Raw genomic sequence first — 23,909 nt, forward strand, 5'->3', positions numbered from 1 at the left:
AGGACTGGGACTTTGTGAAGTGGGGTCCAGCCTCACATGGGGAGGCAAAATGGGGGGTGGAGAGAAAGAGAGCAAGCTATATCTAATCTATCCTTTTAATCCTTATAATTATAACTACCAACATAACAATAGGTTGCATGGCAATAACTTATGGGAAAATTGGAAATTAAGATTAAAGCTGTCTCACTTCCAATTAAGACTACAAAATGACATAAAAAAATCAGAATCAATGTCTCCATGATGGGACAGTTAACTTTGTGAGCTGGAATGTTAAAGGCCTGAATCACGAATTTAAGCGAAAGAAAGTATTCTCTCACCAAACAGGTCTAAAAGCTAAAATAGTATTTTTACAGGAGACCCTCTTATTAAGCAAGGATCATTTCTGGCTGCAAAAAGACTGGACTGGCCAAATGTTCCATTCCAGCTTTACAAAGAAAACTAGAGGTGTGGGAATTCGCATACATAGAACGGTCTCATTTGTGGTATCAGATATAGTATCTGATCCTGAAAGGAGGTATGTGATTGTCATGAGCAATTTTTTAAAGTGATTTAGATAAATGTTTATGCACCAAATGTGGATGATAGGGAATTCATGCAAAATGAATTATAATAGCTGGGGACTTTAATTGTGTTTTAAATCCACTCTTAGATAGGTCTCCTGTCACAGGGGAGATGACATCTAACACTGCAAAGATAACTCAAGAACATATTCCTTCTACTCACCAGTGCATCAAGAATTGATTATTTCTTTATAGATAATAATTTCTTGCCTACTATTAAATCTTGCATGTACAACGCTATTGTTATTTCCGACCATGCCCCTCTGATCTCTTGGAGCTAAAATCATTATGCCCCACATACTCATCTCGCAGATGGCATCTTAACCCACTTCTATTAGCAGATGAGAACTATACAGAATTTACATCAAAACAAATCAGTTTCTTCTTAGAGACAAATACATCCTCAGAGGTCTCTGCAGGAATACTCTGGGAAACTCTAAAGGCCTTCTTAATGGGACAGATTATTTCAGATCTTTCCCATAGAAATAAATTAGAAACCAAGAAGGTATCAGAGCTAACCAGCGAAATTACTAGAATAGATCAAGATCAAGCCAGGTGTCCAAGTGAGGCTCTTCATAGGAAAAGGCAGGCTCTGCATTGAGAGCTCAACCTCTTAACAACCAAAGAAACTGAACAACTCATTTTTAAATCAAGACATCATTACTATGAACACGGAGAGAAAGGTAATAAGCTCTTAGCTCAACAAATCCACAAGCAAGAAGTTCACAATGCAATCCCAGCAATCACCAACACGAATGGAGATAAAATCATTGACCATAAAAATATAATGCACACATTTAGAGACTACTATAAATCCTTATATTCTACTGAGTTTAAAGAAGACAACACACAATCTAATGCATTTCTGGATACATTACCGATACCACAAATAGATACTTTTAGTGCAGAGGAACTGGATAAACCTCTGGTGCTATCAGAATTACTAGATGCTGTAAAGTCACTTCAGAGCAGGAAAGCAGCAGGCCCTGATTGCTACCCTGTAGAATTTTATAAAAAATTCTCCACTCAGCTAGCTCCCCTCTTATTAGCAACATTTACAAGCTAGAGACAATCAAATTCTACCTCAAAGTTTTCGCCAAGCATTAATCACCGTCTTTCCAAAACAAAATAAGGACTTACTACAATGGACATCATACAGACCAATTTCACTTCTGAATAATGATGTTAAGATATTCTCCAAAGTCCTAGCTAGAAGGACGGAGAAAGTGCTGCCTTTGGTAATATCACAAGATCAAACTGGATTTATTAAAGGCAGACACTTAGCTTCCAATCTTCGACATCTGTTTAATGTAATATATTCACCTGCAAAGTCAAACACCCCAGAGATATTATTATCGTTGGATGCAGAAAAAGCATTTGATAGGATTAATGTAGTGAAAAGGTAGTTCCATTCAGAGAAATTTGGGTTTGGCCCGAACATTTGTGCATGCATCAAACTATTGTATACCAATCCAGAAGCTTTAGTTTGTATTAACAACATTTGTTCAGACTACTTTAAACTAGAACGTGGTACTAGACAAGGATGCCCCTTGTCACTACTGCTATTTGCAATCGCCATTGAACCACTGGCAGTTCACTGTCGAAATGCTTATCAGATAAAAGGGGATTATCAGAGAAGGACTTGAACAGAAAATTTCTCTATATGCAGATGATATGGTACTGTATATATCAGACCCACAAAATACTCTGCCCGCAGTCTTAACAGCACTTAGAGTTTCAAAAGACCTCTGGTCTCAGAATTAATTTGAATTAAAGTGTAGATTGGACACCTTCCCTTTTATTATTGCACATCAGTTTAAATACCTAGGGGTAAATATCACAACTAAACATAAAGCTCTTTATCAACAAAATTTCGCCATCTGTATACAAAAAATTAAATAAGACTTGCATAGATGGTCAACCCTTCATCTCACTCTAGCTGGAAGAATTAACGTTGTTAAGATGAATATCCTTCCTAAGCTTCTCCTTTTATTTCAAAACATTCCAATATACATCAATAAATCATTTTTAAGCAATTGGATTCAACCAGAACCTAATTTATTTGGAACTTAAAACATCCACGTATCCAAACAGCGACCCTACAAAGACCTAAGGCAGAAGGTGGCATGGCTCTACCTAACTTTCAGTTTTGTTACTGGGCAGCAAACATACAAGCTATAAAAACCTGGACACAAATAGATAAACATACACAGGCTTGGTCCGCAATAGAAATAAAATCCTGCAGTACTTCTTTATATTCCCTGCTTTGTGCCCCAATAAATGCAAAGTTATCGCCAATATACTAATAACCCAAGTGTGCTTCACTCACTCAGAATATGGAACCAATGTAGAAAGCATTTTAAGATGGAGAATCTTTTATCTGTGGCACCTCTGCATGAGAACCACCTTTTTCAACCCTCGCAAACATATGCAGTTTTTAATATCTGGAAAACATTTGGGATTAAATTGCTTAGAAATCTTTATATAGACAACATCTTTGCATCCTATGAACAATTACATTCCAAATTTAACTTTCCAGCAACACATTTCTTTCACTTTCTTCAAATTAGAAACTTTGTTAAACAGAACCTCCCCGATGTTCCTCATCTTGCACCTTCCTCTATGCTGGAAAAAACATTGCTCAGTTTTGAGGACTCAGACAGCATTTCTGCAATATATAAAATTATTTTACAGTCCCTCCCTTTCAAGGATCCAAGAAGACAATGGGAAAAGGATCTCTCACTCAACATATCAGAAAAGGAGTGGAAGGGAGCAATGCAGAGAATTCACTCAAGCTCCATATGCGCAAAGCATACAATTATTCAACTCAAAATAATATATCGAGCACATCTGTCTCATTTATAACTGTCCAAAATGTTTCCAGGGCAAGATCCAACCTGCGAACGCTGCAATCAAGCTCCAGCCTCACTGGATCACATGTTTTGGGCCTGCACCAAATTAACATCATTCTGGACAAAAAAATTTAAGTGCCTGTCAGACAGCCTTGGTGTCACAATCCCTCCAAACCCATTAACAGGTGTGTTTGGTGTTCTTCCAGATGGGCTTAAAGTGGAGAAGGACAAACAAACAGTGATAGCCTTCTCCATTTATCTTTATCCACCTATTAAACTCAATTTATTTATTTTTATTAGCTTTAAGTTTTACTCTGTTGGCCATTCTCTCTTTCTCAGGGGTGGGGGTTGATTTGTTTTCAATCCTATTTTTTGTAAAAATTGACTATTTGTATGGAATGATGACAATAAAATCAATAAAATTAAAAAAAAAAAAAAAAAATGTTTAGATCAAATAGGGGGCTGCTATTTCTTATGACCATGACCATGTTTCTCCCATTTAAATAATATCTTTGGATCACATTCACATACCTTGGCTTCAGCTTGTGGTGGAAGAGTATATTTAAATGGTAAGGCATACAGTGATTTGGAGGAGTTTATAATTCACAACAATATGAACTACACCATACATGGACTATGTACTACCTGCATTCAGAAGCAAAGGAAGAAATTTTTGCTGGATGGAGCTTGCAATGCCTAATAAAAATGTAATCCCACCCACATCTAAAATTTGAGTATTTTAGCTACAGCAGCTACAGAGAAATGAACCCTCTGGTTAGCAGAACACAGGAGCTGTGCCCCAAAGATACTACTTATTAAATTAAAATATAAAAAGTATTTCACATTAAATACCTTTGACTTTTTTTTTTTTTCAAAAATAATGACACTACATTTTGCAAAGGGCTGGTTAATTGGGTCACTTCACTGACACTATTGTCCTCAAAAGAAACTTAATCTTTTATATCGTGTACATTTGGGTTACCCAGAAAAATTTGTGTCAGTAGTTAATCGCTTTTTTCTTCTTTTATAAAATCAAAATGCAACCTGCTACTCCCTCCAAATTTGGGACCCTCTATAGAAGAAAACATGGGTTAAAGGAAGCTGCATGCTAAGGTCACATTTGGCTTTAGTAAATGGAATTCTGGAATAGCTATGTTGCCATTTTTGTTTGCAAAAATCAATTAAAAGTACAGTGGTGCATGAAAGTGCATTTAGACCTACAACTTACAATGTTACATGCTGTTTCCTAAAATTATATACAGTAATTTTGTCCAGATTCATTTACCAAAAATGTTCTAAAAGTGAAAGAATTGCAGAGAGGGATTTGGAATTCCAAATCATAATATACCACACATTGGATCATATTACATTTTGGTTCACAGTGGACTGGTTATAAAAAGTATTTTACAATGAAAAAAAAAATTATAGTGGTGCCTCATACTTCGAATGATTCTAACTATTGGAACTATAAATTTGACAGAAATTTGAACCAGGGTTCAAACAATGCATCTAAGTTCGAACTGTGTGCGGCGTGAGAAAAATGCAACAACAGATGACACATATGATTTGAGCGTTAACGTCATCTGTTGTGTACAGTCTTAGTCTCGACAGCTAACTCGATAGCTGTATCCGGAATGAGAGAATAAAGCCAGGTCTCTTTAATTAGCAGAATGTAACTATCCTTAACAATCTTATTCGCAGCAACCTGTAGCTTCACGTCATCCATCATATTTGTGGGGGATCTTGCATTGGAGAGAAACATACTAGGAAGAGGAGTCTCCGAAGCCTCGCCAGCACACCTGCCTTGCAGACCTGTTTCTACCTCCTTACCCTGCACCGCCTCCATCTCCTACCTATGAGGATGTTAACCCAGGACACCTGGCTATGTTCACTGGGATGTCGTGAAACGGAGAAACTCAGCTGTAACACTCCGCTCACTGCTTAGTCCAATTTATAAGAGATCGCGCTGTCTGTTAGCCGTTATTCGCCCAGCTGAATATCATTATGACAAACAGCAACATATACACAAAAGGACAAACAATACACCAAAAGGAAGAGCACCAAACCGCTGCGTATATAAATTAAATTTTATTATACAGTATTTACATATTTTATTGTTTTCATGATTTATTATTTAGGGCTTTTAATTGTGTTATTTTTACCTTACATAGCAAATACACATAATTTACGTTTATTGAAATGGGTATTGCTTAGTGTCTGGGAACGGATTAATTCACTTTCTATTATTTATACTGGGAAAATTTGATTCGAACTTCACACAGCCTCCTGAAACAAATTAAGTTCGATGTAATACATACTGTTTATTTCACCAGTCAGTTTGACCAATAAAGCATTTATGTCAACAGTTTTAATTATTTCACTCTAATCTATGAGTTTGAGGGTTACCTAAAATACAATATTGTACCTTTCTATTTTACCTTTAATCCATTAAATTTATCATACTCTTTTCTGGCATTAAAACACTGAACCTCACAAAGCATACAAGAGAGCAAAAATGTTCTATAGTTGTTTAACTACATTGCTTTTCATTTCTACTCACTGACTCACTGATTCTTCTTCCAAACCTAAGACTTACTCCTTGAAGGACTGCTTTGTAGAAATCATTCCCCTGTTGAAATTGACTTGTTTTTCTAATTTAAAACCTGCATCCTTTCTTAATCTTGGCATTATTATCCCATATGTTTTGTAAAGCACTCGATCAAATAACAGAACAGAAGGTGTCCTGAATTCACATGTTAGAAAATGTTTCCTTAAGGTGATGCTAGTAGGTGTCTTATGTATGCTGGATTTCACCACAAAATAAGTGTTATTCCGAGAACAATGCACATCATTTAAATACTTAGTACAGACATTTCTAATGCTGGATCTGTCTTCACCTACAAGTAAGCAAAATTCTTCAATGTCCCAAGGAAGAAAAGAACATAACAGTGAGTCTGCAAGGAGAGTTCATGGAGAAGCTGCACAGAATATCAGAAGAAACCTAGTATGAAACTGTCTGCAACTGTAAAAGGCAGTGAGAATTTTATTTATTTAATTACTTACATCACTGGGCAATGTGCTTACGATCAGCACCATTGTGACTAGCATGTATTTTCCATCTTTGGCTCGAGAGACCCTCTCGCTAAATTCTGCTTGTACATAAAAAAGACAATGCACTGTCACACATTAAGGCACTACCTGCTTCTGTTCATGAGATGACAAATTACACTTTTTGTTGCCATGTCATATGTAATGATAATTTAATCCAAGAGTTTTATTCAAGCAACATATATTTTACGATATATTTCCACAACAAATAAAGCTTGATTAAAAAATACGGGCAAAATGCAACTCTAAAAGATGTAAAATAGTTACACATCATTAGCTACTCTATATTCACAATATATGGCCAAACATCTGTGGACATCAGACCACAGTAGTGTGCAATATGTATCGTCTAAGATTATATCTTAATTTTAGCTTGCACGTTGCTAAAGCAAAAATTATAGAGTATGTCACATTGCAAAGAACATTCAAAAACACCCCTCTCTCTGTGTTATGTTACGTCATTCGTGCAAGCCTCTCCCAGTGTTCATTGTGTTAACTGTGAGAGAAGGAATTGTACCATCAGAGTTTGAGCACTCAGATGTTTAATTTTTTAACATTTCAGCCTGTTTATAACAAACATTAAGTGATAAGAGTTCTGTGTAGTTTCATTAACCCTTTGTGGCAGTTCTTACAAAGCAGCACATCGTAGCCCACTAGTACAACATGTGCGGTAAATACCGGTTTCAGTGGGATAACAAAGTTACATGCAATCGCATTCACTTTCTTTGCACCCTCATACTGCTTGATCACCTTTATTTTTGTGTTGAGATCGTCTTTTTTCTTATAATTTAAGACAAATGTAACTCAACATAGTCAAAACCACTGCAGGTAATAAACTGAGATCAAGATGAATGAGTCACGACATACGGACCTGGTGTGGCGAAAACTGTTGTTCCTCTATAAAATGCAATTTAAGTAAAACTGATCTAGTATGGAGCCCCATAGGCCAAAAAAAGTCTTGTTTGAACAAATTATTAATTCATTCGAATGAACAGATTATTTTTATTTCCGTAAGAAGCATATGCCAAACAGGCGTGTTGTATTTCGCAAGCCGTCTTGAATGGGACTCCCCAATTCCAAGGCGCACTGTTTTTCTTTCATTATTTAAAACAAGTGCACAGATCCCCACCTCCTCGCCCTGCTCTGTCCAACAGAGAGGGCGCAAAACAGAAAAAAAAAAAGCCTTTTAGCAGCTATTTAAAAAAAAACACAGGAATTCAGAGAAGGTGAGTCTATGCACACTGCTTTTGAAAAAGAGATCAAAAGCTGCTTGATGATACCTGAGCTGGACAGTGATGTAAATCCACTGGAGTGATGGAAAACAGAAGAATTAGGCATACATTTCCTCAAATTGGGGAAACTTGCAAAAAATGTACCTGTGTGTCCCTGCCTCAAGCAGCCCTTCCGAGAGGACTTTCAGCACCTGAGAAGATGTTATAACTTGTAACCGTGCTGCTCTGAAGCCAGATGTTGTGGACAGACACGTGTTTTTTTCACTCAACTTGAAGTTTCCTATGTAGAATTTTACAATTGTTTTATTTTTTCTAATACGTATCTTTGTGCAATATTGGACAGAACTTGAAGTTAGTCATTTGTCTGAAAAATATTATAGGTTTGGGTTCTTTTGTATCTTTGTAAAGTATATGACAGAATTTGTTTACAAATACTATAGTTTTTTTTCCCTGTGCATTATTTGACAGACCTTTGGATTTTTACAATATAGTACAGTATGTTAGATTTTTGTTCTTGCTTATATGCTGCACAAGCCACCTTACATCAGAGCAGTTTGTTTATCCAGATTGTAATGTTCATGTGCTATAGTTACATTATGTTTGGTATTTTATTCCCTTTGGATTCATGTCTCGTTTACATTAAGAACAAGTGTCTGTTTAAAATGCTCTCATTATAATAGTTTTGTTGGTCTTTTGTGTAAATCCTGTAAGCCACTTTGAAATTGTTTACTCACACTTGCACTGTTTGATCTCAGTAACACTTTGACTGGTGATTTTAATGTTTTTGTGTTATTTTACTTCAGTTTAAGTAAATAAATAAGACCTGTTTCCTTAACTGTTGTTTCCATTAATCTCATTAATAAGCTACAATTAATATCCTATAAACAAGACCAAGCCTGATCAACAAGACTTTTACAAACACATTTTTAAAGGAAGCAAAATATCTTCCAACTATTGTTATCATCAATATCCCAGAAATTATCGAGATATAATTTCTTTGCCAATATCACACACCCTACCTGACCATCACAACTATATGAGCTTTTAGGACATCCCATTCCAAAATTATTGACATTAAAATGGAGTTGGCCTGCCGTGGGTTGGCACCCTGCCCGGGATTGGTTCTTGCCTTGTGCCCTGTGTTCGCTGGGATTGGCTCCAGCAGACCCCCGTGACCCTGTGTTCGGATTCAGCGGGTTGGAAAATGGATGGATGGATGGAGTTGGTCCTCTTTTGCAGCTATGACAGCCTCCGCTCTTCTGGGAAGGCTTTCCTCCAGATTTTGGAGTGTGTCTGTGGGAATCTGTTCCCAATAAACCAAAGAAGCATTTGTGAGGTCAGGAACTGACGTTGGAGGAAAAAAGACATGGCTCACAACTGGCACTGCATTTGATCCCAAATGCATTAAGTTGGGATGAGGTCAAGGCTCTGTGCAGGTCTCTTGAGTTCTTCCATGCCAAACTCGTCAAGCCATGTCTTTATGGACCTGGCTTTGTGCACGAGGCGCAGTAATGTTGCAAAAGAAAAGAACCGTCTCCAAACCATTGCCACATAGTTGAAAGCATACAATTGTCTAAAACAGTCCCAGGCCATTATCTCTCCTCTACCAAACATCACAGTAGACAGTATGCAGACCAAAAGTTAACATTCTCTTGATATCTGCCAAACCTACATTCATCCATCACACTACTAGATAGTGAAGCATGATTCATCATTCCAGAGCACAAATTTCCAGTGATCCAGAGTCCAATGTTAACATGCTTTACACCACTGCACACAGTAATTGTACACTTGTGTGCAGCTGCTACACCATGAAAACCCACTTCATGAAGTTACCGACTCACAGTTCTTATGCTAATGTTGCTTCTAGAGGCAGTCTGGAACTCCGTTGTGAGTGATGCAACAGAGAATAAGCAATTTTAATGTACTATGTTCTTCAGTTCTTTGCCTGCTCTGTGAGTCTGAATGGCCTACCACAACGTGGCTGAACTGTTGTTGCTCCTAGAGTTCCACTTCACAATAATAGTACCTATAGTTTGACCAGGTGTCCAGCATAGCATGAATTATGTACTGACTTTGTGGCAAATGTGGCATCTTATGACAGCTTGGGAAGCATGCGCTAATGCCACATCTAAAGTCTACTGAGTTCTACTATACGACCCATTCTACCTGTACTGCCAATGTTCATCAGCAGAAAATGCAAGGCTATGTGCTTGATTTTATCCACCTGTTAATAATGATGTGGCTGAAAAACCTGAACTCAGTAATTTGGAGGACACCCACATACATAATTTTGGGCATATAATAATAATAATAATCAGCCACAACTACACAAAACCAGCAGTATCCAAACACACAGAAATCTAATGCTATATTAAAAAATATACAATACTCTGCATTCATGGCATCTGAAACTAGCTTTATATTAACAAAGTTGTCACAGGAATATTCTGCTTTTCACCAAGTTTTAAAAAGAAAAAAGGGAATTAATGTTTACATTCATGGCCGTTACCCTGCAAAGCTTCGTTTTAAATAGTCACTTGATCTTGTTTTGATGTTAAAATTAGCATTATATGACAATGACTACATTGCATGAAGGTTTTTCACCCAAAAGTAATGCATATATAAAGAATAAATTAAGTACTTTGTTGTGCAACTGAAACATGACAGAGTGGAAACATTCCCCTGCAGATTCATTATCAAAGTTACTAATTAAGTACATTTCCATTTAAAAATACAGAGATGCATCCCCATGATGGTAAGATGAACACAGGCACTAGGGACTTTACTAAATGAGAATAGAAAACAATCTGCACAAACAAAATTAAGAAAAGGATAGATAGATAGATAGATAGATAGATAGATAGATAGATAGATAGATAGATAGATAGATAGATAGATAGATAGATAGATAGATAGATAGATAGATAGATAGATAGATAGATAGATAGATAGATAGATAGATAGATAGATAGATAGATAGATAGATAGATAGATAGATAGATAGATAGATAGATAGATAGATAGATAGATACCCAGGAGGAAATCTGTATAAATATGTAAATTCTGATCTTTTACACCACTAACTGTACTGTAACTATGCAGTTACCATCGAGTCTTAAGTATCTTTGAACTTCTTTTTAAAAGTAAGAATATACATATGAAGAAAAACCCTAAAAATATACACCCAAACAGACAGACATATTTTTTGCTACTGTTATATAGATGACGCAGATTGGCTAGCATTCTGACTGGGCAGCCTACACAATGGATAGAGACCAGTTCCCCTCCCAGTATTATTGGTGGCAGCATCCCTCTGGTGGATTTTTCAAATGCGCACCCGCAGGGTTGAATGAGAGTTGCAGGCAGGATGATAATTTGTTTAAAGGAGGTTCTGCTTGATCTAGAAGTGCTTGTTTGGTGCAATACGGTGGAACTGCAAGTACTCCCAAGGTCCAGCATAAAAGTAGCCACATTGCTTCACCTAGGCGACTTAGAGTTGGAAGAGGAGAAGGACAATGCTCTCCTGGAAGGATTGGAGGATGAGAAGGATGAGGAGGAAGATATGGAAAGAAGAAAAAAATAACTTTATTGTGAAGGTATTATGCTTAATAAAAATATGCTTGTTGAACCCAAGACTATGTCGTTGTGCCTAGGATTTGGGGCTCTGTCCTTCTACACAGTATTACATTGTCTCTAGATATGATTATGATGATAAGGTCAGATGGCTGGAAGGACAGAAAAAACCTCCAGTTAAGATGGAGGAAAAAAGCAACATCACAGGTTCCAAGGCCAAAAGACTGTTTAGCCCCCACTCTGCCTTTTACCTAAAACGACAGGTCCTACTACCTTTGCATAATTTTTGAGATGCTGGAAAATAAAACACAGAATTGAAATATAGCAGCTACAGGTTATGAAACTTCACAAATTCAAATCTTTCTCTGGCTTATTTTCAGTTGCTGGAAAATGAAAGTCAAAAATGAACAAAAGGCAGCTACAGATTTGAAACAGAGTTTCAAATCTTTTTCTGGCAGTATTACAATGCATTAAACTATCATAATAAATGAGTGTTGTCATTTTTTAGAGCCAAAAATCATTACTTTTGCCATAATTAACTAATATGTCACCCTACACTTTTAAAATGTTCAATGAATACTGATAATTTAGTAGCAACAACAAACCATCTTGTCTCTAAAGATGAGCTTGAAAGGCAAACATTATATTTTCCAATCAGACAGCACACACATACATTTTAACTTATCAAGCCATGGGTTATTATGTACCCTGTTCATAGTAATTTTGACACATATTTTTAGGAAGTCACTGCGCATTGGAGAGATTCCGAAGGACTGGAAAATGGCAAATATCATCCCATTATATAAAAAGGGTGACAGGGCAGATCCAAGCAACTATAGGCCAGTAAGCTTAACCATGCATCACAGGAAAATTAATGGAAGGAATTATTAAGGATAAGATTGAGCAACACCTGGCAAGGACAGAAGTTATTAGGAACAGTCAGCATGGGTTCAGAAGAGGGAGGTCGTGTTTTACTAACATGCTGGAATTCTAGGAGGAGGCAACAAAAGGATATGATCAAAGTGGAGCATATGCTATTATTTATCTGGCCTTTCAGAAATTATTTGATAAGGTGCCACATGAGAAGTTGGGCATCAAATTGGCTCAGACACAGGAAGCAGAGGGTGATGGTGCGAGGAACCTCATCAGAAGTGGTCGATGTGAAGTATGGTGTTCCACAGGGGTCAGTGCTAGGGCCGCTGCTATTTTTAATTATTATATATATATATATATATATATATATATATATATATATATATATATATATATAAATAAATGATTTAGATAGGAATACAAGTAACAGGCTGGTTAAGTTTGCAGATGATACCAAGATAGGTGGATTAGCAGAGAATTTGGAATCCATTATATCATTACAGAAGGACTTGGATAGCATACAGGCCTGGGCAGATTTGTGGCAGATGAAATTTAATGTCAGTAACTGTAAAGTATTACACATAGGAAGTAAAAATGTTAGGTTTGAATACACCATGGCCAGTTAGAAAATCGAGAGTACACCTTATGAGAAGGATTTAGGAATCATAGTGGACTCTTAAGTTATCGACTTCCCGACAGCGTTCAGAATTCATTAAGAAGGCTAACAGAATGTTAGGTTACATAGCATGATATGTGGAGTACAAGTCCAAGGAGGTTATGCGCGATCTTTATAATGCACTGGTGAGGCCTCATCTTGACTACTGTGTGTCCAGGCTACAAAAAGGACATAGCAGCACTAGAAAAGGTCCAGAGAAGACCGACTAGGCTGATTCCAGGGCTACAGGGGTTGAATTATGAGGAAAGATTAAAAGAGCTGCACCTATACAGTTTAAGCAAAAGAAGATTAAGAAGTGACATGATTGAAGTGTTTAAAATTATGAAGGGAATTAGTACAGTGGATCGAGACTGTTATTTTAAAATGAGTTCATCAAGAACACGGGGACACAGTTGGAAACTTGTTAAGGGTAAATTTCTCACAAACATTAGGAAGTTTTTCTTTACACAAAGAATGATAGACACTTGGAATAAGCTACTAAGTACCGTGGTAGACAGTAAGACCTTAAGGAATTGCAAAACTCGACTTGATGTTTTTTTGGAAGAAATAAGTGGATAGGACTGGCAAGCTTTGTTGAGCTGAATGGCCTGTTCTCATCTAGAGTGTTCTAATGTTCTAAATTTTATTTATTAAAATTACTTAAAATAGTAATACATTTGATACACAAGGGAGTGTAGAGAAAAATCAAAACTATTTTTATAGCATAAATGTGTTTTAAAACTTGCAGATTAAAATAGAATAAATATTGCCTGAATAGTGAGAACATAATGTATATCAAATCAGTACTTTATTAAGGACTTAATAGAAACAAGTATTCCAGTTTGAGACATATATTTTACATGTGCCTTTATAATGTCACATTAATTTGTTTTCACTAATTATTTTTGGGTGGATTTTACAGAAATATTTGTAGCACCAAGAATAACGTTAACTTGTACTTAGATATGTGCATTGCAAGAAATGGGGTTTCCCAAAATTCTTTGTAACTAAACTAGTACATTAAACTTGTTTATCAGCTAAGTCTGAACCAACTCATATGCTAATCCTGAAGAATGATAATTTTGCTACCTCCTGCAGTACCTAAGCAACAAACAGTGGCCGCCAAAGAGAGTGTCAGGACATAATTGCATAACAAATAGCTGGAAATGCCAAAGGAACTACAAAAAAAAAACAAAGAAATAAAAAACACTACTATAAGTCATATTTGACCAAAGTCATATATAAATATGTCCATGAAGTAATGCAAAAATGAAATTCTGAGGACTTATCATTGTGCTGTATCGGTCGAAAAGACTTGCCTAGCGGGAGTTAATCAATGCCTTTGCACAACTATAAAAGAATGAGTTCCAGTTTAATATAAACTATAAAAAGAAAATGTAATCATGATAAAGAATCTTTCTCCTGAACCAGAGACGGCAACAAGAACACCTACTTTGTCCATGTAGCCAATTTATGAGGATAATGCAGCAGTACAGGCACAATTAAACCAGCGCGATCACTCTAAGTATAATATTGGAGACATACAAGTTGACAAGAGCTGAAATAACGGCACTACTGCAGTTGGTGAAGAAATACCTGACCACATACATTACTACTATGCCCTGACACCTGTTGTTCAGCTCCTAGTAATACTGAGATATTACACCACTAGAAGATTCCAGCAGACTGTCAGGGATGCACAAGGCAGCTGTGTCCAACGCTATACACAGAGAGTCAACAGGCTTCTTCTTTCCCAAGTAAACAGCTACACAGTGTTTCCATCCACATCTGAAGCACTGTGTGAAAGTCAGATCAGGTTCAACACCATCTGCAGCATCCTACGCATTGTTGGAGTGGTGGATGGGACACTCATACCAATTCAAATGCCTAGGCCTTTGCAGCCTAGGTACAGCCACCACATGCAAGTAATAGAGTCACCAAGGACTCTTTACAGATGTAGTGGCAAAGTGGCCCAGAAGTACCCATGAAGCACTTATCTGGGCCAATTCAGAAATATGTTGCAAGGCAACGGGCAGTGAATTTGGGGGTACTTTCCAATTGGGTCAAAGCACCTATCCTCTTCACTTATATGAACTGACACCTGTAAGCACTCCACAGACCATGACTGAAAAGCAGTATAATGCTGCATATCAGCAGATATGCACAATAGGAATGTGGAAAATGCACTTCAGATGTCTCCGTAGATCTTCAGATGGCATCAGATACTCACCAGTTGTATATGCCAAGCTACACAATATTGCTATATAAGAAGGTGTTTCACTGCCCATTGTGGATGAGGAATACAAGAAGGAGAAGGGGGGGGGGGGGGGGGGTAAAAATGAGGCAGGCGGTCATCCGAAATGAGTTCAGAATATTTTGCTTGGTTTATCTTTGATTTCATAAGAGGTAGATGTGTTATTATTTGTATTGTTTATGTGGAAATGACTGAAGAAGTGGGTATTTTTTTACTACTTCTATTACTGTTAAATTATGCATATCATGTACTTTAGAAAAAAAAAAACTCACAACAGTAAAACTGAAAGACAATATTTTAACTATGTGTTGTCAAGGATTGTCTCCTTCCTGAGTAGGTGGTGGTTGTCTATCTGTAGAGAGAGTACAGGAATGAATAATTCATTGAGTCACACTTAGCGGAACACAGCAAAGGTGCCTGCTTAGGTGCTTATATACAGGATTTTGCTTAATTGTATCTTTAATGTGACAGTGTTTTCACTTCACCTTTCTTTTGCCACTCTTACTTCATCTTATTATAGGACTAATCACAGCACTTTAAAAATTGTTGATGGAGTACATTTTCAATGCATCTGACTTTTAAGGCTTGCTGTGGGGTGGTTTTACCAGAGTTATGCTTTATTTCCGATCGTAGGATTCTATTCATAACCAACTTTCAGGAAACCGGTGTAAAAGTTGCTCATTCGTTATCTATGTACCTCTTTAATTCGTTTGTTACTCGGTAAGTTTGAATGTCTTCAGAAAACTCACCCCTGTATGACAGCATGTTTTGTACTTATTAATTTAAAATAAAAAGTATAAATCAAATTACTATCTGTGCCCCCATGGCAGTATTTAAAAATGTTTACAACTTTACCTGAAAGACCAAACATTTTTTATGAAATGAATACATGATAAACTTTTCTTATCAAAATCAAAATATAAATGTACAGTTTGAATGTATCAAATTACTGATACTTACTGTACATACTGATGCAATATGCGTCCAATTCTTATACCAATTCTGCAATTACAAGGTGAATGTCCATAGAGGAAAATATGACAAGCGCTTGCTGAATACTGAATGTTTTAAATTTACGTTTTTAGTAATAAATCACTGTGTTTTCTCAAAGCATAAATTGTACAAGGAAAACATGAATAATTTATGTCATAATGTTAAAGAATTAATATAGATTTTTAGAAAATATTTAAATCAAGAACAACAGAAAACATGAAATTTTTAAAATAAAAACATTGTCTACATCAATAAGGCCATAGGTTAACATTTTTAAGGACATTATCCTGGCAGGTCTCATACATCTGCCTACTCATCATGACTAATATTGATAAGGTTTCACACATTAAAGCAGCACCTACTCTGCCTAAAGAAGATAAAGCCTGAGTGGGAGTAGTAGCAAAGCTCTTCAGAACAGGAAATGAACCTGAAAGAAGAAACTTTAGAGGTTTCTCCAGTGTTAAGTGTGTAGAGTGCTTGTTTCAAAGAAATATGGTCAGCTGCTCATCAAAATTACACGTAAAACGTCAAATATGCAAATATTAAATTTTACTGGTTAGTTGCACTTGCATGAAAAATGTAAAACACCAAATGGGAAGATGAGATCAAGAATGCATAAATTGTCAGAAGTAAATGTTGTTATCATAAGCACTGAACAAAATGAATGCATTTACAGAAACAAATAATGTTTTAAAAATAAATCCTTACTAAAACCCACAGAAAATACCACTGTGTTAAGGCAGTGCTTCAAGGTTATCAATGATGCCTCACAGCTCCCATAATTTGGTCTCATTTTCCAGTGTTGTCACAGTATCATGCAAAAGTATCCATGTTCTCCTTGCATCCATGATTTTTCACTGGGTGCTCCCTGTTCTTAAACACCTCTGAAATGCCCACATCACAATAACTGGGGGCTCTAAACTGGCTTGGTGTGAACATGTGTTTGTGAACATGTCAGTGTTCCAGGAATTCACTACTCATTCATTTAAGACATTGTTTTACAAGAATTTCCCTTCATTAACTTCAAACTGTATATCTTCATATCCATGCATGTTAAATTTTACTGACTGCAGCAGATGTTATTGTGGCAATAATTGAATTTATGAAAATAAATTAAATAGAGATGTAGATATTAGATGAACAGGACTTGGTCCTCACAAATACAAATTAAAATTCAGAGCCATTTTTAATTAGGCTGGTGTAAATAACTGTAAATTTCTCTAATTTGCTTGATGTTCAGTCTCGGTCAAGAACCCTTCTATAAATGAACTAGAGGTTATACTGACAAGATTGCACAGCCATTATTACCAAGCTTTTAGCCCCCTGCCAGGTGATGAGCTCAGCTTTGTTGGAATATCATACTACCATGATGTGTTCTGAAATGGTGTACAGTTACATAACAAAAAGCAAAGAAAGTAAATTAGCATTAGCATATTGAGTCAATCAATAACTATCACCAATTTTTACTTTTATTTTATCCAGCATGCTTTAATTATGCGTATTTTCATGTTTGGTGACCAGACCTGCAGAAAATCTGACTGATGCACGGTGAAAAAAAAATTATAATTAAAACATTGATCAAGAATGTATAAAATGTCAAACGTACATGTTAACATTTTTGAACATGCAACAACATGAATGAATTTGGGAAAATTTGGCTATGAAACTCTACAAAGAATTCCTGCCTTCCTCTGCTTTACTGACCCTGTGAAAGTTCGCCTCATCTTTGTGCAGATTTAATGTTGCATAGCTTTGCATTCCTCCAAGCCAAACATCACTTAGCCAGACATGTACAGCTCATGATTATGGGTAATGAAATTATCCGAAATGCCTCACGCTGCTAAAAATTCGAACATGGCACGAGTATCAAATATACCACCCTCAATCCCAACTTCCAACAAAACAATTTTATTGGGCTAGATAATTACACTGTAAATTAATATCCATCCATCCATCCATTATCCAACCCGCTGAATCCAAACACAGGGTCACGGGGGTCTGCTGGAGCCAATCCCAGCCAACACAGGGCACAAGGCAGGGAACCAATCCTGGGCAGGGTGCCAACCCACCGCAGTGTAAATTAATATCTCCTTTCAAATTCATTCTTCCATATTTTAACTTATTAATACCAAATCGGTGTCTCAATGTGCTAGTGATGATCATGGCAGCATAGGGTACAATGCAGTAAACCCATGTTGGAACGGGTGCCACGCTAACATATAAACATCCAACTCACCTAATAAATCTATTGTTTGCACATTTAAAATATAGAAGAAAAACCAAACTACCCTGAGAAAACTCAAACAGGCACAGTCAGAACATGTAAACACCATACAGATGGACGCTAGGAACCAAACAGTTCCATGGAGCAATGAAGAAACACCACACACTACTACACAACCCTTTTAAAACAATTTGTGAAATTACATGTTAAAATGAGCAAAGTAGTCTGAAAAATAAAAGGTTAGATTAAAGAAATATAGTCTAAAGAGGAAATTCACTATTTTTCACATATATGTAATTTCAGGATGCTTGCCAATACCACAAAATCACCCAAAACCATTTTTATATTTGCTTCTTGTTTGAAAAAGATATACTGTATTTTTATAAAGTCATTTACTCACTTTTTTTTCTCATAGAAACATATTACACCTCAATATTCATGTTACATCTTACAAAAAAAAACCTGCTCCATCCAATTGATGCAATCCATCCATCATCAAATATCTTAATTCAGTTCAGACTCATGGGGAACAGAGTTTGTTTCAACCGCATTATATACAAGGTGGCAACCAACTTTAAACTGGGTACCAACTCCAGACAGAATACAGAGGTCTGCACTAAAATTCTCACTTTACCTTTTGCAACTTTTCTGAGGAGGCATATGCCATTTAATAAAGAAAGAAAACATGTTTAAGGTAGTTAATTAAATCCCAGTCATTCAGAACCGGTTTATTGTGGCTAACTTTTTACCCTGTTCGGAATAATTTGTTTGGAATACAGTTTACTTTAAGATCGCCATGAAAAATACATATTAGAACACTTCTACAATAACTTCATTGCACAAACTTCAAATGATCTAAAATTAGTTAGTATAAATAGGAAAAAGGTTTTACCACACAAACATTTAGTTAGATTTTTACTTGTTATTGTCTTTAAATACTGTCAAGAGTCAAACTAAAAATTTCTGCAACTCTGTTCAGTGCATCAAAATAAAAGAATCGTTCAAGACTTAGTGTCAAGTTGCTATTGTTACTTTGCAAGAGTCTAATTACAAACATTAAAATGAATGACCAAAAGGAGCAATATTAGCAATAAATATTTCCATTCATACATTCACTGATTTTCTGAAAAGGCTGTACCCATTATACAGCCAAGGAGAACTAACAGCATGAGGTGGAGATCTGGAGCTAATGATGAAAAGGACGCTAGCCCATGGCTGGACATACTCACAAAAACACACCCACTAATTGATCTAACCATCCATTAAAAGGAGCCTACTTCAAAAGAATCAGGCACAAGGTAGGAACCAGTTTTGGAAGAGATGTCAGTCCGCTGTGGGACATTTTATTTCCCATGCATAACAAACCAAATCACAGTTTCCATTGAACCTAACATGCACTTAACTGTAATGTGAGAGAAGCCAAACTACATGGAGAACATCCTAATTCAGAGACAGATAAAACTTGCAAACTCCCAACCAACAATAACCACAGAAGAAATTTAACATAGATCCCCAGAACTGTGAAGTAAAAGTATGAACTGTATCAAATTAACACTTCCTAAAAATATGTAAAAAAAATACAAAATACTTGAATACTGTACACTGAAGAAAATATATAACTAAATAAACTAACAATAATACTGATGACAAATTATATGTGCAAATGTCACAAAACACACAAGAAAAGTCCACAGAACTCTCATCAAGGATAAAATTTACACAGACACATAACTGACCACAACACATGCATTCAATAACCCCTGAACAATTTTAATTTTTTGACTTGGGGATCCTTTTAGTTGCACTACTTTGGTCAATAAGTCTTTAAGACAAAAATCTGCAAACAAACCAAAAACTACATAAAAATTAAACATGTTTGTATAACATTTAAAAGAAAACATACAGGTCTTCCTGCACTTTGAAAATACACAAATACTCCAAAAACACACATATATTTAAATTTGTGCAGTATTCCTATTTCCATTCTCTGCATTCCAAGAAAATTTTGCAAATTCAGCTCTTTCAGATTTAATAGAAACTAAAAGTCAAAACAGAAGAAGCTACAGTATAATTTTCCAAACTGCATATAATAATAATCAAAACCTACTCTTCAAAACGTGTGTGTTGAACATTTATTTAACAGGATAACTTTTTTTAATGCCAGAAATACTCTCAACTGAGCACAAATATCCACTAACTTCTCCCATTAAATAATCCACCAACCTCACCCTTCAAACTGTGAAAAATGAACAAGCGCATACTGCCTTACCTGCCACCCCGGTGATGGTAAGAGGTAATCCTTGTACCTGTACCCCAGCGGCGCCAAGGTTTCCGATGTTCACCGTCTGAATGTTTGGCACTGAGGCAAGTTGTGCCGCGTTCAAAGTAATCGGCGTCCCAGTAACAGTAAGTGGTGCGATCTGGGCGAAAGTGCCTCCGGTCGCATTTGAAGTCACCGGTGTCAGCGTAAGCTGCTGGGGGACCCCTGTATTCTGTACTTGTACGTTGGAGAGACCCTGAATGTTCTGCACCTGCACCGTCTGCCAACTAATCTGCCCAGAAGGCGTCAATGTCGGGGCCCGGATGAGCACCTGGGTGGGACTCTGTACCGCTTGCAGCTGCACGTTCGGCTGGATTGCTTGGAGAGCCTGTCCCGGCTGCAGCTGGATGGCCTGTTGGGTGAGACCCTGTAGGAGCTGCTGCTGTGGCTGGTGGATCTGAATCTGTTGCAAAACAGGTTGCCCCACAATCTGCACCTGCTGTATTTGACCCGGCTGATCGGACAGACCATTGGCCTGCAGCTGGTTTGAACTCTGACTGTCCGCGGTGTCCGTGGCCGGAGGTGCCTGCGATTCCTGCTCGCCGGCAGTGTCCGTGGGGGCTGACGCCCCTGTGTATGAGCTCGCCTCGGAAGAGCTCACTACCAAGTTGTCACTGCTGGACAGAGAGGTGGCGGTGGTTGTAGTAGTTGAAGTGCAGGTGGAGGAGGAGGAGGGAGATTCCTGCATGGCACTGCTGACAGCTGTGGAGATAGGCGTGGAAACTAAGGGATTCCCGTTGGAGACCCCACCGTCGGAGGGCTGGACGAGCTGGACAGACCCTCCTCCTGCAGCCACATTGTTTATCACGGGCAATGCCAGAGTGACTCCGCCTATGTTAATGGGTAAGGTGGTCACCACTTGAGTTTGAGCGCCAGGGAGTGCCTGCAGCTGCAATGGGAAAGACATGCCAGGCCTGATCTGCAGAGGGATCGCTTGGTTCTGGGTCACGATGTTGGCGGGGGACGTCCTGCTTGGAGTGGCGAGGATGGCTTGGTTGTTACCGGCGGGTATGAGCTGGATCTGGTCGTGCTGCACGTTCGCCGAGCTAATTTGGATTTGTTGGCCCTCAACTGTTTGGATCTGTGGAATCACTTGATACTGGATGCCCCCCGCGGGGTTCTGCATATTCTGCACCTGGATGACTTGAAACTGTTGCTGCAGACCGGCCGCTGTATGACTGGAGGTGGTGCCGGCGGGGGCAGCTTTATTCTTGCTGGCCGTAGAACTCTCATTGCTGCTCACTACTGAGCCAGGGGCCACGGCAACCCCCGAGTGCGCGATCCCGTCTTTCGACACTGTAGGGGCGGCGGCAACAATCTGCCAGGCGTTTCCAGCCAGCTGCGTCGTCACCAGCTCCAGCTGCTGTGGCGGATTCTGTAGCTGCACCAGGCCTTGGCTCGGGTCAATAATTATCTGCTGCTGTTGACCACCCCCTTGGCCCTCGCCTGGGGTCCCTCCTATTTTGCTGCAGGTGGCTGCGAGCAAGGCCAGAGGAGAGGGCTGAGAGTCCTGTAAGAGGGGAAAAAAGAGAAATAAATAAATAATACAGGTGGGCGGGTTTAGAGCGAAAGAGTGGGTGTGAATTAAATGCTCACTGGGAAAACATCACCTGAAACGGGGGAGGGGTACCGGGGTAAAAAAAAAGCGGAATCAAGGCTGTCATTAGGGACACGTTTCGAAAAAGGGGGCTTTTCAGTTATCATTTAAGACTGGTACTGCTAATAAAAATAACAATAGTGTCATCAGCCCGACCGGCGCCATGTGATGCAAAACGGAATTTACCTTTGAAACATCCTTTCCACACGATCGCAGTAGTTATGTGAGCCCAAAGCACTGCCTCGATTCCCAAAAACGCACACAGCAAAGTTATATGACAGGGGAGGTGTGGATGACAGCCAGCGTGTAACCAAAGCACACGGGGGCAGGGAGTGTCCCCCTGAAGGCGGCAACAACAAAAAACGGGGAGGACAGCTGTACATCGTGTGCAGGATGCATTCAAATTTACCTGCGATCCAGAAGTTTTGCCTTTATTACTGTATTCACTGCCAGATTTGCCTCCATCCGTCGCCATCGTTTCTTTCTTCCGATCTGGAAAAAGAAAACATGCCTTTAAAAGACGTCTTTATACTTGTGGAAAAAAAATCACCGATAAAACATATAAAACAACTTTATACTTAATCAGTCACTAATAATACACCTCCGATTTAAAATAAAGGAGGAGAGGCGGGGGGGACTCAAAACGTGGTCCGAAACCCGACCCAATGGATACAAAGTAACACCCTAAAGGAGGTTGTCTCACTCTCTTTCAGACATTAAAAAATGCTAACAGGTCGACCTCCGATAGAAACACAGCGCAAGATATATCCACACAAAACATAGACACGCACAAAATAAAAATAAATAAATAATCAGAAACGGAAACAAAACGCAGACGGGGGGTTTGCAGAACGAGGGGAGGGGTAAGGAAGCAGGGGAGGAGGGTAACGTACCACTCATCCCGCATTAATAAAAATACAGAGAGGAGTAGTTTAAGAAAAAAAGGCCGGACGGTGTGGATTCAGAGGCTGGCTGAAGCTCAGAGAAGGACGGCCTATTTTCCACGAATGGCTGCTGCTGGGCTGTGGCGTAGCTCCTCCGGCCGGGATAATCAGGTTCCTCTCTCTGATGACTGGCAGGTTTGTGAGGAAGGGCGGTCCAACCCCCAAAGCAACGACAGCAGCAAAAAGGCAAAAAATGCAAACCAAAAATACGGGTTGCCCTCGTTCTCGTCGATCTAAAACTCGCTCATCCGATCATCCACAGACTCGTGCATGCCGTTTTTTATTTATTGTGCATTTTACAGGTCTGCAAAGGGTATTTGCAATTGCTGTTTTTTTTCTTTCCCCAACAAGAACCACCCACCCTCATTTCCCCAATCAGTATCAGCCAAACCCACTGGCTGCATGTATTAACGCCCCCCATTATATAATAGAAGTGAGATCTTCATCCTGTCCTTTTATTCTTCCAAAGCCCTTTTGCACATATTTAAAATCAAATAATAGATATGTGCCTTCAACAGAAGAAGCAAAAACAGCAATCTGCTCTTTGATTTAAGATTTAATTTAATTCTAAAAATGGGCGGACGTCCCGCCTTTTTTTCCACTGCCTGTGGCGAATCGCCGCCCTTCTCTCGCAGTGCATCATGGGACTTGTAGATTTAGGAATCTTCTTTTGCCGATCCTTCTATAAAGAGGACTACTATTCCTATGATGCAACTCCAAA

The 23,909-nt window shown here is 38.2% G+C and overlaps 1 protein-coding gene across 2 annotated transcripts in view; it reads right to left on the minus strand.

The window, feature by feature from the left end:
* sp4 (sp4 transcription factor) overlaps nt 1-23,580 on the minus strand; it is a 66,776-nt gene extending 43,196 nt beyond the window's left edge. The window contains exons 1-3 of one of the 2 annotated variants that reach the window (XM_028818303.2): nt 23,138-23,580; nt 22,654-22,736; nt 20,597-22,157 (exon numbers count right to left, since the gene is read on the minus strand). In XM_028818303.2, the coding sequence (XP_028674136.1) occupies nt 20,597-22,157; nt 22,654-22,736; nt 23,138-23,144 (1,651 nt within the window). In that variant the 5' untranslated portion in view covers nt 23,145-23,580. Of the gene's footprint in view, nt 1-20,596; nt 22,158-22,653; nt 22,737-22,947; nt 23,089-23,137 lie in introns of those variants that run through there. The other variant, XM_028818305.2, reaches the window with a different exon arrangement.
* Nucleotides 23,581-23,909: the final 329 nt, after the last annotated feature.

This window comes from Erpetoichthys calabaricus, chromosome 13 (genome assembly GCF_900747795.2).
Source record: "Erpetoichthys calabaricus chromosome 13, fErpCal1.3, whole genome shotgun sequence".
Lineage (NCBI taxonomy): Eukaryota > Metazoa > Chordata > Cladistia > Polypteriformes > Polypteridae > Erpetoichthys > Erpetoichthys calabaricus.